The sequence below is a fragment of the Haemaphysalis longicornis genome, unplaced genomic scaffold (genome assembly GCF_048455015.1).
Source record: "Haemaphysalis longicornis isolate Haplotype H1 unplaced genomic scaffold, Haemaphysalis longicornis Haplotype H1 scaffold_7, whole genome shotgun sequence".
In the NCBI taxonomy this organism is placed as follows: domain Eukaryota; kingdom Metazoa; phylum Arthropoda; class Arachnida; order Ixodida; family Ixodidae; genus Haemaphysalis; species Haemaphysalis longicornis.
Genome location: NW_027526422.1, coordinates 181,714,474 through 181,730,305, shown reverse-complemented (window position 1 = coordinate 181,730,305; position 15,832 = coordinate 181,714,474). Strand labels below are relative to the sequence as shown.

Here is a 15,832-nt window from a genome sequence, read left to right as displayed (position 1 = left end):
TTGCGTGGGAGAGGTTTTGTGTTGATCTTGTCTCTCCAATGTTCGGGGACGCGGCCGGACGTTTGCACCGGTTCAGGCCTCCATCCGATCTTTTCCAGTATCCTCCTCCCGTGTTCGGACCCGCTGAGACGTATCATCTGATTGGAGAGGTGCGCCTCCACGAGCTCGTCCACTGTGTTGTGGACCCCCATCTGGTACAGCCGTTTGGTCGACGTGTACGCGGGTAGTCCAAGGGCTTGCTTCGTGGCTTTTCTCAAGATGACGTCTAGTTTTGCCTTCTGTGTTCCGGTTAGGTTAAGGTATGGAGCCGAGTAGGTGGTTCTGGTAACCACGAAGGCCTGAACCAAGCGCAGCGCGTCGTTTTCCTTGATGCCCCGATTCTTTTTTGCTACGCGGCGGAGCATGCCGAGGACCTGCTCCGACGTTAGGCATATCTTGTCCACGGCCGCGTCCGCCTTGCCGTCGCTGCGAAGCAACAGCCCCAGGATCCGACACTGTTGAGAGGGTTCGACTTGGATGCCGTCGATCTCGATCTTCAGGCCGCATCTGCTCCTCTTGCCGACGCCCGGCTGGACTACTAAGAGCTCGGACTTTTGGGGGGCGCAGCTCAGGCCGCACGACTTGGCGTACTTGTGGACGGTCGTCGCTGCGCGCTGCAGTGTTTCTTCCATCCACCCCTCCGATCCGGCCCTGTTCGTCCAGACCGTGATATCGTCGGCGTAGAAAGCGTGGTCTAACCCTTCAATGCGTTCCAGCAGTTTAGGCAGGGGTAGCAGGGCCAGGTTGAACAGCAGGGGCGATATTACGGATCCCTGGGGTGTTCCGCGTTCTCCTAGCGTTATCGGGTCCGTCTCCGCGTTGCCTATCGTCAGAACGGCCGCTCTGTCCTCGAGGAAGTTGCGGACGTAGTGGAAAGTTCTGGTGCCACAGCCGGTCCCGTTCAGGTTGCGCAGGATGCTGGCGTGGGTGACGTTGTCGAACGCCCCCTTGAGGTCGAGGGCCAGGATTGCTCTAGGGCTCAATCTGGTTGCTTGTTTGATGACGAGTTCGTGCAACTGAACCATGACGTCCTGCGTACCGAGATGTTTGCGGAAACAGAACATGGTCGCCGGCATCTGTCCTGTTTCCTCGAGGTGTCTCTGCAGCCTGTGCAACACCATCCTCTCCATGACTTTGCCCACGCAGGACGTCAACGATATGGGTCGCAGGTTCTCGATCGACGGTGGTTTCCCTGTCTTCGGGATGAAGCGGACCTTGGCCGTCTTCCATTCTTGCGGTAGTCGCGACGTTTCCCACGCCTCGTTGATGTGTTGCAGTAGCTCGTTGGCCGTTCTGCCGCACATGTTGAAAAGCAGCTTATAGGTAATGTTGTCCGCCCCGGGCGCGCTTTTCCTGTTGCTTTTGTCGATGGCGGCCCATAGCTGTGAAATTGTGAAGGGTTTGTCCAGCTCCTCGTTAGGGGTCCCCTCGTACACTTGTGGTGGCAGATACCGCCCCTTTTCGGTCTGGAGGAAACGCTTTTGGAGGTCCCTGAGCAATTCGGCGCTATCCCCGTCGTAATTATTGATGACTTTGGTCAGGTTCCGATTCATGGTCGACTTGCTTTGTGCGGGGTCGATGAGGTGACGCAACAATTTCCAGGTCTTGCCCGCCGACAATTGCCCTTGTAAGCCTTCGCACATTTTATGCCAGTTTTCCCGGCACAGTTTGGCTGCATACGCCGCTATCTCTTTGTGCAGTAGGCCGATGCGCCTAGCCAGCTTCCTGTTACGCCGCTGGCGCTTCCACCTGCGAGTGAGCGAGTGGCGCAACGCCCACAGGTTGGAGAGCCTGGCGTCCACGAAAGGCGTGTCCACCGTCGTGGTGATCTCTTGCGTGTACTTTTGCAGCGTGGCCTGCTGTCGTCTGGCCCAGTCTTCGTAGGATTCCGCAGACGGTTCGGCATCTTCTTTTTGCTTCCTCTCACTCGTGTGCTTTCTCATCTTATCCCAATCCGTTATCCTCGCCTTCCCGTACACCGCCTTATACTGAGGCCCGAGGACATCGATCTTGATGATTTTGTGATCCGAGCCGAGGTCGGCGTCGTCGCACTTCCACCGCGTCTCCAGCGGCCCCGAGGACCACGTGAGATCGGGGGTCGTGTCGTTGGTCACGCTGTTACCCGTTCGGGTCGGGATTCCCGGCTCGTTGATGAGGTACAGCTCGTGCTTTCCCATGGCTTGGACGAGAGCCTTGCCTCTCTTGGACGCAATTTTATAGCCCCACATGGGATGAGGCGCGTTAAAGTCGCCCATGACCAGGAGCGTGCGGCTTTTTGCTAGTCCCATCGCGTCCTTCAGTATGGCATCGAAATCGTATTGGTGCTTGGCTCCTGGTCTACAGTAAACGTTCAGTATAAATAAGTTCAACCGTCACTCTTTCGACCTCCGACTCGCGATGCTCGAAAGCCAGCTGCGTGAGCAGCAGCGCGTTTCCCAGGAATTGCAACAGCAGATTCAGTCTCTCACCGAAACACTCCAAGCAACCACCACCTGTCTTACCTCCCAACTTGCGCAGCTCAATCAGCACCTTGCCACGTTCACCACAGCTCCCTCTGCAACCCAACTCATGCCTTTGGCAGACTTAGTCGAAAGCACGTCCACCGCCCAGCACACTCGATTGGTTCAGCTCGAAACCTCCATCCTCAAAGTTCTTACCGCGCTGAATGCCCAATCCGAGCAACTTAAGTCCTTTGGTTCCATTGCTATTTCTTTACAAGAATCACTCCCCCCGGCTAAGAAAAAGGACCGTCCTTCTACATCCACCGCTACCTAGATGTCCAGTGCTGAGGGTTTGGAGGTGGTGCAGTGGAACTGCCGAAACTTACGCAATAATAAGACGCCTCTCCATCAGTACCTCCTCAACCGCCATTTTCTCCCTCATTTTCTTTTGATACAAGAGGCCCGTGCCACTAGTGCCATCCCAGGTTACCGCGCCCATCATGCCGCTACAAGCACGCCGCTAGCATCCATTTATGTGCGTGGCGACATGGTCGTGGAACCACTGGACATACCCTGTACCCTTCTCAAATATTTAGTCGGCGTGGTCTATTATGATCCTTCTTCTAAAATCTCACTGGCCCTTCTCTCTCTCTACAACCCGCCTGTAACTTCCTCTTTATTCAGTGCGCTAGGCAAGTTCCTTCACTCACTTCCGTCCACCACCAATCTAATCCTTGGGGGTGACTTCAATGCACCTCACACTCTTTGGGGCTACCGGCAGACCCTCAAACCTGGCCGCCTTCTCCACTGTCTTGTACAGGAACGCCACCTCACCCTTCTTAATACTCCTTGTTCCCCTACCAGAGCCGGCACTACCTCACAGCGGCCCACGACACCCGACCTTACTTTCTCTCGGGGGCCCCTTTCAGTTCAGTGGCGGGTCACAGCGGAAAACCTCCTCAGCGACCATTTTCTGATTCATCTTTCCATATCTGTTTCCCACATCCCGCGACGTCGCCTCGTCACTCACATTGACTGGGACGCCTTCCGCACGGCTCTGGCCTCCCACTCTTTTGAGTCGTATGAGAACTGGACGTCGGGCATTGCCGCTGCGCTTTCGAGCAGCAGTCGTCGTGCTCGCATCCGTCATCCAATCCAAGACCCTGACCCTCACTTTCTCCGTTTATAGAGCCGGCGTAAACGACTGCAGCGCTCCTTCCGCTCCCAACCCCAAAATACTCAGCTCGCTTCCAGAATCGCTGCTCTACTAGACGAGATTGTTGCCCACTGCGCTTCCCTCGAACATTCTCGATGGAGTGCTCTCTGCGGCAATCTTGACTCTTCTTTGCACTCACGATCCACATGGTCTCTTTTTAAATCTCTCCTAGGCACTAAGCCCACGCTTGCTCCCACTTTAGCTAAAGCTCTTGCTCAAGGAACAGCCTCCGATCTCTTCAACCAACTAGCCTCTCTTTATCTCCCGCCCCCTCTTACTCCTAGCTATATGGACTACTCAGGTGAACATAATTCTGATCTGGACCGCCCTTTCACTCTGCGGGAGCTCGAGGCGGCCCTGGTTGGAAATGCTAAGCGTTCTGCTCCTGGAGAAGACGCCATCACATACACGGCTCTCCGCAACCTCCCCGACAATGCGAAAGAGTTCCTCCTCCAGATTTTTAATCAAGCTTGGGACAGTGGCAGCCTACCTAGCTCCTGGACGTCTTCCCTTATTACCATGATTCCCAAACCTGGAAAACCTCCTTCCATCGCTAACCTTCGGCCTATATCCTTAACGTCATGCGTTGGTAAGACCCTTGAGCGTATGGCTCTGACTCGCCTCTCTGAATTTCTCGAAAAGAGGGACTTCTTCCCTCATACTCTCATCGGATTCCGTCGCCGTGTCGGTGCTCAGGATATGTTTTTGCTTCTCCAGCACACCTTTCTCTCTTCCACCCCCACCCAAATCCACGCTCTGGTGACCGTCGATGTCCGTAAAGCTTTTGACGGTGTGTGCCATGACCATATCCTGGCACAGCTTGCCGCAATGTCCTGCGGCTCCCGCATGTACTCCTATCTCCGCTCCTTCCTCTCTCACCGAGTGGCTCGCTTTCAAGTCGACTCTCATCTGTCCGACCCCCACCACATCGCTCGAGGCACTCCTCAGGGTGCTGTTCTTTCCCCCACCCTTTTCAATATTGCTATGACTCCTCTGGCTTCCCAACTATCTGAAATCCCTGATCTTCATCACATTTTTTACGCCGACGACATCACCATTTGGTGTTCATCTGGCTCTCCGGGCCATGTGCAGAGCACCCTGCAACGTGGCTTGGATCTCATCGACTCTTTTCTCACCGCTGTTGGTCTTTCCCCTGCTCCGGAAAAGTCCGAGCTTCTCCTTCTCAACCGTTCCTCTTACCAGCGTGCCCACAATTCCCTCATCTCTCTCCATATTTCTGGTTCTCCCATTCCTGTTGTAACCAAATGCAAGGTTCTTGGTTTTCCTTTGCATGCAGCCAAGAACATACAAGCCCTACACAGCGCCGTCGCGACCTGCCACTCGGTAACCCACCTTCTACGTCGTGTGGTCACTCGACGGGCGGGTCTTCACGAAGCTAATGCCTGGAGGGTTGCTCACGCCCTCGCGCTCAACAAGTTCTGATACTTTATCCCTTACATCTCCTTCACCAACACTCAACTCAATACCCTTGAGACCGCCTTGGGGGGACTCTACAAAGCAGCACTGAACCTCCCTATCACCACTTCTACAGATAAGCTTTTTGCCACGGGCCTCTTTCATTCCCTTCGCTCTCTCCTCAATCTCCATCGAGATTCCCAGATTTCACGGCTCTCCCTTACCCGTCAAGGTCAATGGTTACTGGTTCAGGCGGGTATATCTCCGATTCCCGTCTCCCCAATTACCCCTCCTGACGCAATTTCGGCGCCCAACCTTCGTATTCTCCCTCTCCCGTCAAACATGTCCCCTGTCCTTCATGCAGGTCGTCGTCATGCGGCCGCGCAGCATCATTCTCCTCTTTTCGCGACCCAGGGAATCGCTTACACAGATGCCTCCTTTGTGGCGCCTCGAGGCTCGTGCGGTTACATTCTGTACCACCCTCACCTTGCTGAAGCAGAAACCCACACTAGCGGCCCGTACCTTCACCCTCCGGAAGCAATGTCTCTTGAGGTTCTCGCCATTGCCCATGCCCTTCAGTCCTTTGCTTCTCTTCCCCCCGTCCCCGAATACAGTCTTTTCTGACTCTCACGCCGCTATTATACAGATACAAAATCGCTTACTACCTTCTATCATTCAACAGGAGGTCGAACGAGCGGTCTCCGCTCTACAGCCATCCATCGTTTTCCTCCGTTGGGTCCCTGGACATTCCGGGATTGACGGCAATGAGTTGGCGCATCAACTCGCCCGCGAAACTCTTCACCGGGCACCGTTGATCCCCTGGCCCGGGCCCTCGGAGGACGGTGCGAGGCTCTCCCTTCGCCGTACCATCAAGGAGGTCTACCTTCAGCTCCGTCTTGACAAACGCCTCTACCCGCCTCCTCACCCATCACTCACCGTAACGGAAGCTCGACTCCTCCGGCACATCCAAATGAATGCCCTGATCACTCCCTCCCGCCTTTTCCTCTATCGCTATAGGTCTGACCCCTCTTGTCCCAACTGCCCCACTGCCTACGCTGATCTACCTCATTGCTTATTCTACTGCCCGGTGGCTCAGCTATCCGACTCCTATCCCTCTCCATCCCTTTCCATCACCACCTGGACCGACTGGCTCGGCTCTGAAGGAGAACAGCGCAGACTGGTCGCCCAGGCGGTGGACATGCTCGGCCTGTAACTTCGGCCGAATAAAGGTCTTTTCTCTCTCTCTTGCTGCGCCCAATGTCTCTCGCGTGCAGCTCGACCAGCGTGTGGTCGCAGCCGTGCTGCGCCGTGATGTGTTGCGTCGCAGCGACCGTATTACGTACGAGGACGGCGGTGCTCTTTTCGGTCGGGTCGGTATATGTAATGTACCCCGGCATGCAAGGCTTAACTTTGGTCTCTTGTAGCGCTATGACAAGGGGTTGTCGGTGTGCGTCCTGGCTCCCTATGTGAAGGATAAGCTCCCTCTCCTTGGCTTTTATGCTTCGGCAGTTCCACTGATATATAGCGGTCACCTCATCGACGACCCGTGTCCGATTAGATTTGTTGCGTTGTTTCGGCTTCATCTTTCTGGTTGGTGTCTAATCGTCCCCTTCTCTTGGCAATTGTTTCCTTCAGCCGTTCTGCTCGTTCCTTCTTTAATGTTCCGTATTTCTGCTTGATTTCTAGGGCGTTGAGCCTAGCCGCCAGGCGATCGTGCTTGGCCTCAATCGTAGCTACCCTTTCTTCAAGCCTGCTCAGAGCCGCCAAGATGACAGACTCGCCAGGAGTTAGCTGTACCTGTTCTTCCTTCTTTTGCTCTTGTTGCGGTGGAAGCTCCTCGTCCTCCATCGCTTGAACTTCCGAGTTCTGCGTTGCTCCGGCGGGTACCGCGGGTGGCGACCTTCTCCTCGGCAGCTTGCGCGGTCCCTCTCCTACCGGGTTAGCTAGTGTTTCTTCGTGTATCGGTGTGTGCTGCGCGGTGTTGTTATTCGTTGCTTTCTCTAATTTCCTCATTAGTTCGCGAATCTGTTCATTCTGCTTCTCTATGATCTTCTTTAGCTCGTTCACTATGGTGTTATCACCGTTCATGTTGTTACCCGGGTTAGAGGGTGGGGAATCGGGGAATCGAGCTTTGGGAGACCCGGCGGCCCAGCCCACCTTGTTATCGGCGACTCCACGCTGGCCTCCTCCTGGCTCTCCCCGCGATCTCGAACGTCCGCGCTCCACGGTCGGCTCCGCGTCGCCCCGACGTCTCGAGATGCTCCGCGCCGACGATGCCATTCTCCCGGCTGTTTTCCAGCACTGGTTGCCCGGGGCCGGTTGCCTCGAAAGAGAGCGCCCTCGGTGCGTGCTGCTTCCTCCCCTGGCTTGAGGTCCGCGGCTGACGCTCCTCTCCCTCCGGAGTGGTGGAAAGTCCTCGTCCCTCAGGTCCCGTCGTTCTTGCCGGTGTTTCCGCTCCCACTGTCGTTGCCTGACGACGTAAGGTGTCTTGAATTTGTTCCCGCATTCTCTGTCTCTGGTGACGTGTTCGCCTCCACAAAGCCTGCATCTCGGATTGCATTTGGTTTGGTGTTCGAGGCCCGGGTTGACGGTTCCGCAGGCGAAGCAGACGTTTGCGTTCGGGTTGGGGCAAACGTCGCCCCTGTGTCCTACTTGCCCGCACGTCTTGCATACGTCGAAGTGTTTTTTGTAAAGTCCGCAGCGTACGAGGACTGCTCCGTACTTGACGTAGTTCGGCACTTTCGTGCCCTCGAACAGGATGATTACGGCGGTCGACGTCCCGATCCTGTGCGCTTGTAGCGCCTGGGGGTTGTACATGTTCACGATGTTCGCGTTGATGTCTTCCTGGGTGTCCGTGACCGATATTCCCTTGATCACTCCCTTCACTGTGCCTTCCATTGCCGCTTGGTATGCCCAGACTTCGTGGCCAGTGCCTCCTATTGTCAGACACTTTATCCTCAAGTATTGCCTCGCTCGTCTCTCGTCCGGCGTGCTCACGACTATGATATTCTGCACGGGGTTTGGGCAGAATATATCCCCCATAGCCTCCTCTCTTTTGACGCCAGTAGCTGCCAGAATTGCCGCCATCAGCGTCGGCACTTCCGTCCTCGCAACGTTCAGCCCACCTCTACGCCTAATGACAATCTTGATATCTTCCCGCGGCATGACTCGCGGCATGCGTGCCGCCGTTGTGGCCGCTCTCGCTACTCTTTTGGCAAAACTTTCTCGTTCACGAGGCCTGGATTGTGTCGCCGGTTGGGGGGACTCACCGCTTTCGACGTTCTTGATGTTAATCCGAGCACGCTTGTCGCTCGGCAGGACCCACCCCGCCGTGTCGTCGGGCGCCAAGTCCTCACCGGTCACAAATACACACGATTTTCCGTCAATGTCTCTTAGTCCGTGTTGTTGGGCACTCATGGTGGTCTCCGCTTCCATGTCCGCCTCCATTTGGCTCACCGAACGAGCCGCCGAGGCCGGGAGGCCGTCCATCGCGAAGGCCGAACGGCCCCGCTAAGCCTAGGCGTGGTGGTGAAACTCACAGTCCCGTAGAATTCAAAATCCTGGGTCGATCTTCACAAATCTGGTGTCCAGTGATGCCGAAACACTTGCTGAACAATCTTCAATACTGTAAATCAAGCACCGATCGAATTTTCCTCCTCAAACTGGACATCGAACTGGGAGCCGATGTACAGTGCGTCCGATCACCTCGGCCGCTCGCAGCGCCCCCCCAGTTTCAGGGATCTCTCAAGCATTACAGACTCAGGTGGCGATAGAAGAAGAAGAAGAAGAAGAAGACTTTATTTTTAAGCAGACGTTGTTACAGTTCCTGCTGAAGGGGCAGGAACTAAAGGCATTGAGTGCCTGACGAGGGCTCCTGACCCTCTGGAGTTCACAACAGAGGAGTTCACAGCAGAGGAGTTCACAGCAGAGGACATGTTCAAATCAATTATGTGTGCTTATGGCCGCCATGCCGCCCTGCAAAAGTGGATGCCCAGTACAGCTGTTTCAGACCACTACAAACGCGGATGGGGGAGGGTATGAAATGCTCCTCGTTGTCTCGGAGTGCTTGTCGCTTGCACTCGGCTTCTCTGGCGGCAAGTGCTGGGGCCCTACGCATGCGCTCGGCGTCTTGGGCGACAACTGCTGGGTCCTGCCTGGGTTTTTCGTTTACAGCACGAATTTTTCCGACCAAAGCGAGGCTAACAGCTTTGCTGTAAAACGCGGTGTCGTGGTACCTGCGTGATATAAGAAACGATAGCGCAAAATTCCAATCAGCTACGAGAGCGGGTATGCATTGGCTCCGAATGCGGGTACACGTGTCGGCCCGCGGGTATGAGGTGGCCTGACGTCCCCACTGGTTATTACTCGTGGCTGTACAACAATAAAAAAGATCATGGGTCTTCTCCACTAAAGTGAAACCTGGAGAGGGGTGAAGCATGAAGTGTATAAGTGTACTCTTGGTGCCCAGACGCTTTTGCCAGCGGAGATGAAACCGTTTGGGGGGTAGAGGTATACAGCTTCGCTGTAAAATTCTTTTGTCTTTGAAGCACGAAGCTCTCTAGCACGAGGCTTAAACGAGTGTCCCGGTGTTTTGGTACCGTGAGAGGACAATTACGATGATGACAGGAGACGCCAACAGCCCCAGCACCTAAGGCGCTTCGCCCCTAGAAGGATGATAGCGCATTATAAATCTTTATGCGGCAAGAAGTTGCCGGTAGACTCAGAAAACACGTGAAAATGTAGAAACATAACCAGCCCATTGGCTGACGAGAAATGGGTGGACACGGGTGTGCCATGGCCCGACATTACTCCTAACGTCACGCTTTGGGGTCTAACGTCTTCAAGTATACCCGAAGTGTGATGTGCAATGACTGTGGCGTTGCTTGGAACGTCGTTTAGCTGAGCGTTAAGGTTGCCTTACGTTAATCCTGAGCATAGGCGTAACAAAAGCGAGTGGCGTAGGTTCTGGGTCATAACAACCGATAAACGAAGGAAAAAAATGCAAGGGGAAATGGTAATGATGTAAGGGTCGATGTTTCGCGACGTGCACTTAGCAACGCTTAACTCCGTGGCGCAAGACTTTTGACACTAAAGTTAGCGACGTAACGTGAAGTAACTCAGAAAGCAGTGACGCTCACGCATGCTCACTTTACAAGAGAAATCATGGGTGGCCCGATAGGTTTTATTTATTTATTTTTGTTTATTTATTTGTTTATTCACATCGCCACGTCTGGCATTACAGTGGATGATATCTGGATATCTTTGCCTGCACGATGTGTCACCAAGCTGCTGCCATTCCTTGACTTTGGTGGCGTCGATGCATATTTTTGCAGTTATCAACGCGTCTGATAGTCAGCGTCACGTTGCGTTCGCAGGTAGCTCGATGCAGCGACACCAAGAAAGGAATTTCTACGCAGAGGAATTGCAGGAATGGAACTGAACTTCCGGGCCGTTTCAGGAGAGGAAGTGGGCACAATTGTAGCATTCAGTGAAATTGAAATAAGTGGAAATGCGAAAAAATTTAATTCCTCGGAATGGAATTGGAACGGAATGGATCAGGCCATTCTGCAACGGGGTTGGCCATTTTCTGACAAACACGTGGCTCTGTAAGGAGCGCTTGCGACGCTGTCGGCGCGACCCGATAGACGCCCAAATTTTGCTCAGAACCCAGCACAAGCCAGCTTCGCTGAAAAATGCAAAAAGACCCACACCTTGACACAATTCGCCATAAAAACAAAAAAGGCCCGCTCGCTTCTGACAAGCCCAATTTTCCTCTCAATCGCAGACCATCTGCGTCCCTTTCTGCCTCTTGAGCCCCTTTGTGGGAAAAGTAGGACCACCCGACAACGACTGGGTTGGCGTAATCACGATCACCGATGCGACCCAGCTCTTCGACATCTTCCTGATGGTCGTCCTTGGAGGCATCCCGTGGCAGGTGAGGCTGCCGTTTCTAACGCGAGCCGCTTATTTCGCCGCGGCTACAAACAATTTTCGCCTTCGCTTATACGGGTGGCATGTAACTGCATTGCATGTAACTGCTGTGTTCTCCAATCCAGCGTAGCCCTGTTCCCTCAAAGTCGCGTTTTTGCCGCCCCGCGCTTCTTAATAATTGACGGAGCTCCACACAAACTCAATTTTTCTCCACATTTACCTATTTCCACTGATGAGTTTTTTGCGCAGTCTTGGCCGTTCACGATTACGCTCGCACTGTTCTCTTCTGCCTCGCGAAACTCATGAAAGCGGTGGCCCAGTTATTTGGTGCGCCAAAAAACACTCAGGAAGGGGAAACAAAGACCCATACACTGAATGTTGCCGATCAATGCCCATAACGAGGCGCTCGGTTTACGAATAAACAAAAGCCAATACGCCATTTCTTCTATATAGTTACATGCGTAATACTGAATGAGACTAAATGCAACTGGTGTTAGGAGGGGTTACGAACTCTGCTGCTGCAAAAATATAAAAGAACCCACACTATTTATACAACCATTTGTACCTAGCTGTCTTCTTTGTGCAGTCACTCTGCGACGTTGACGTTGTAAGTTAACAAGACGTTTTTCGCTCCTAGAACCAGAGCAAACCCACCGCGACCCGCCCCCTCCACCTCAGCCACATAGTCTGCATGCCTTCGCCCTGTCAGAACACACAAAGCTGCGGTGCTGATTAAGGCTTATTCTCACCACATCCAGCCTAAAAACTATATAAAAAACAACACCAACTCCATTACCAGGGAGCCGACACGCGTGCCACAAATCCGCTGGAAAATCAGTTTAAACCCTCCCTCATGCCCTCAAACACAGATGGCGACATTCATATTGAGCGTGGCCTCTATCGGCGCTGGGTCTGACGTCAATTTAGGGACGCGCGAATTTGTCGCCTGCTTCTCTGGCCCCGATATTCAGCTCGCTCTCTGCGCTCAGTCCACGTGCGATTCTCTTTGAGCTGCGTTTAACTTCAGTAGGTCGTGTAGTATCTTGGTTGCTATCATTTATCACTACTACACTTTGTGCAACTGTCCCTCGAGTTGTGCTGCCCGACTGGTGGCTTTCTTGTTATGTTGCTCAGGGTAGCCTTGTCTACTTCACAAACTGTAAAGCACACTGCCTAAAGGAGCCATGAAGAGAAAATGCAAGTTGGTTTTATTCGAAAGATTTCGTGTTTTATAGTGCCCCCAGCGCTTGTCCGGATACAAACGGTGCTTTATTCACTGAGAAATTAAACAATTTAGGTTAAAATTTTGATTTTCCCGCTCAATCGTGCGTTTTCGTGGTCCCAAATGACATCACAGGAACCGACCGCTCTGCAGCCTAGAGTACCTTCATTCGCGCATCCGCCGTACAGGGTAGAGACATGTATACGCTGGCGCCGCCATTTTCGGTTGCTCGCTCGCCGCCGAAACAAGTCATTGTGTCAAAACCGCGCTAAAATTTTCGCCGCAACGCGGTTTACTGAAGAAGTTTGAATCATATTGTCTGTTTCGCGTTGCTAGGTCTCGTGGGAAACGAAAAGAATAACGCGTTGAGCCCGTTGGCCCAATTGTGGCGGCACGGGACCGTTCAAAGGTTGTCTCCACCCTGTACAGCGGTGTTGGTTTGTTCCCGCGTTTCTTTCGCTCCGTAACCTAGATGGCGCCACCATACCGTTGGCAAGCGTTTGGTTTGTTTTTGCCCGCATTTAAACCTGGCTTGTTTTTGTTCTGGGCGAAAATATTCGGTCCCTGAAACAGTGCTCGCTCGACAAATGGGCTCACGTAAGACACCGTTGCTTGCGTCAATCGGCCAGTGTCGTCCGAGACAACCCCAAGCCCCGTAGTGCTGTGCAGCTAAACCAAGCATGCTGTGCGCAGTACGAACAGCAGAACGCATCAGTACTTCTATGTTTACATGTGCTTTCGTAACTTCCACTGTTTGTCCCATCATTCTTATTGCTTTGTAAAGAATGTGCCCTAAATTTAAGCGCAAATCGCTCGTTCGTCTAGTTTGTAAGCTCTACCTAATTTTCGTCTGCTTCTGCCAGCCTCCGCCAATCGCAGAGCTTAGCTCATGTGACATCATAGGTTCTGTTGCGGGAAATGAGCTGGTGGGTCGCATGACCATTCCCGTTTTTCCTAATTATGTAGCTTATTTGAGCGAAGTTTACGTTAAAAGTGGTGTCAGTATGATTCTAACGAGACAATCTTTTGAATGAACCAAACTTGTGTTTTCTCTTCATGGCTCCTTTAAGGCTCGTGCTGCATCATCCCTCTGTCCGGCGTCCTACGAAGCGTTCAAGAAAGGTTAACGAAGCCTGTCGCTGATGCAAGTTCGAGCAAGAAAACCAGGTCGAAACACAAAACAAAAGCAATCCCGTAGGAGGTTCACTTCCTTAAAAAAAAAGCATAAAGCAAAACAATTCATCTTATCGTCTAGCAGGTTGTTCGCACACAAACTATAAGCTGGTTGTATGAAAAATTTCTAAACGCTCGAAAATAAGGTATGTCGCCATTGTATGAGTGGAAGCAGAGTGGAACTTGTTATTAGGCGCGACGAACAATATATATCGTAGTACAGAATGAGCTATCTTCAAGATGTATTTGCATTCTGAGGCGCTTACATATCTTTACTCAGGCCCTGAAGCAGTACTGCGATTCCTCCAGGCTAATTTTTAGGACGGCTTAAAAATGGGACCGGTTCTCTGCGTCTTCGGGCGTGAGCACCCTGATCCTTTCGTTAACAACACACTTCTGTTCTTTAATATTTCAACTATTTCGAGGCAGAGAACAGCTGTAAGATCAACGAATGAGAGAATCATTTTTATGGGTATTGGCTCCATTGCAAAATCTTGACAGCCTACACTGGATTTTACTGTATTGCATACTCTGGCTCCGTAACGACATTTTAACTCATGTACGAGCGGTGCCTTGTCTTAAAATCAGTGTTGTTTGGCAAAAACTTTAACAAATCAAAAGAAAAAAGATCACTCTCCAAATTACATGTTCCTTGAAATTTTCACGCTCTCTTCGGGAGCTGTCACCTATAAGATGTTACCTGAAACGTAAGGGGGTACTCGAAGGAACACTGGTAAATATCTTCACTTTCCTGAACAGCTTCCGTAAGTCGGCTATGGTTCGGATGCAAGAAGGCAGCCACAGGGAGCGTATAGCGGGGAAGAAGATAAGTGACGTCAGTTACTTCTTAAGCGGTATGCCGGTGTCGCCGGGGGCACGCGACTGTGCGAGATACGTTAAATTTGTAGTGTGCAGGATCATATTTTAGTCTAGTGCCCTGAGAGATTGAAATAAATCTTCCCCAGTATACTATGCGACTTTGTGACTATGTGAGTACGTATAAAGTGACTTTACAGCGAGACCAACACGATCGTAACCAGCGCACTTTGTCGCCATAGTTGGGCCAAGAAATGGGAGTTAAAAACCTTTTCAATTTTGTTTCGTGAGCACAAAAAGACCTCGCTTAACACGTGTGAGAACTATACAAAGACGATTTTTATTGTCGCAGAGCTACTTCCAGCGGATTGTGAGTTGTGAGACTCACTACACCGCCAGGATGCTTTCCTATCTGTCTGCTGTGGGGTGCGTCTTGATGAGCATACCGGCCGTCACCATCGGAGCAGTAGCCAAGAGCACGAGTAAGTGGACTTCTCGAAGAGCGTCTTCAGTATGGTTCGGCTTAACCTTTCTGCATCACATGCCTCCGGACGGGTGAAGAGTCTGCAAGGGAAATGGTTTTCGGATTTTCTGCGAGGAGGAAACAGCCCAATTAGGGAGTGAACGAGGGAAGTGATTGCAGAGATGGCGAGTGCCATACTTAGGGTGCTATCACGATACTGGATCGCTTGAGTGTAGAGGTTCTTGGAATGGGAAGCAGGTTCCTCTTCACATATAGCTTTTTGATAAAGGTGCGCAGCTAATGGTGCCCTGGCCTCGCCATCAGGGAACTGCACCACTTAACCAGAACCAATCAACTATCATACAATTACGTTATAAGCTCAACTGCGCAATGCTGGTGAGCATCATTTTGCACTGCAAGGCATGGGGGCACGGCAAGATGAGATCACTTCGTAAATGAGCATTTAAAGTTCCCTACACTAACCGGCCGCAATACTGGACACCACCTGTGGTCTCTCTACCTCACAATATGCATAACCCTATCATTGCACAAGGCAGGCATTCATGCACACTGCGAGGAACCACCGTGGGTTCGAGCTAGTTGAGCACGCTCACGATACTGAAACGCCGTCGCCCAAATCAACACCGCCTCTGTTGGGCAGGTGGAGAAAGGGGCGACAAAGGAATATGCCCAGGGTACGGAGGGAAGACGTTTATTTTATACTAACATTCTAGTCACATATTTTACAGTCCCAATTACACAATTTGCAGTACAGGTACGTACTTCCCGTTAGGTGAAAGGGGCGATGGGGCGCCACGCGCAAGGGCGCACGTTTCGTCGGCGCAGAGCCAGTGGGCTCTTCTGTCAGGGCAAATTCCGGGGTGCTCGCACGTTGTGCGCGCGCGCATCGCCGTGCTGGCCGGATCGGCTCGCAGCAGCGAGGGAGACGGGGCCCATTCGCTCACAGGCGCGTACCGCACGGCGTGTTCGTCGAGTGGTAGGTACGGCCTTACTATATGCAAGCGTAGGGACAACAGGAGCAGCCTTGGGCACGGGCCGCAGCCGGAAGGGCTGGTGGGCTTTCGCCGGCGCAACCGAGTTGCCGCCGGCTGGTA

The 15,832-nt window shown here is 52.6% G+C and overlaps 1 protein-coding gene across 1 annotated transcript in view; it reads left to right on the top strand.

The window, feature by feature from the left end:
• Positions 1–15,832, top strand: part of LOC144146709 (high-affinity choline transporter 1-like) — a 42,528-nt gene that overhangs the window by 12,871 nt on the left and 13,825 nt on the right. Inside the window, exons 4-5 of the mRNA XM_077678637.1 lie at positions 10,898–11,047; positions 14,607–14,736. Of these exons, the coding sequence (XP_077534763.1) occupies positions 10,898–11,047; positions 14,607–14,736 (280 nt within the window). The remainder of the gene's footprint in view (positions 1–10,897; positions 11,048–14,606; positions 14,737–15,832) is intronic.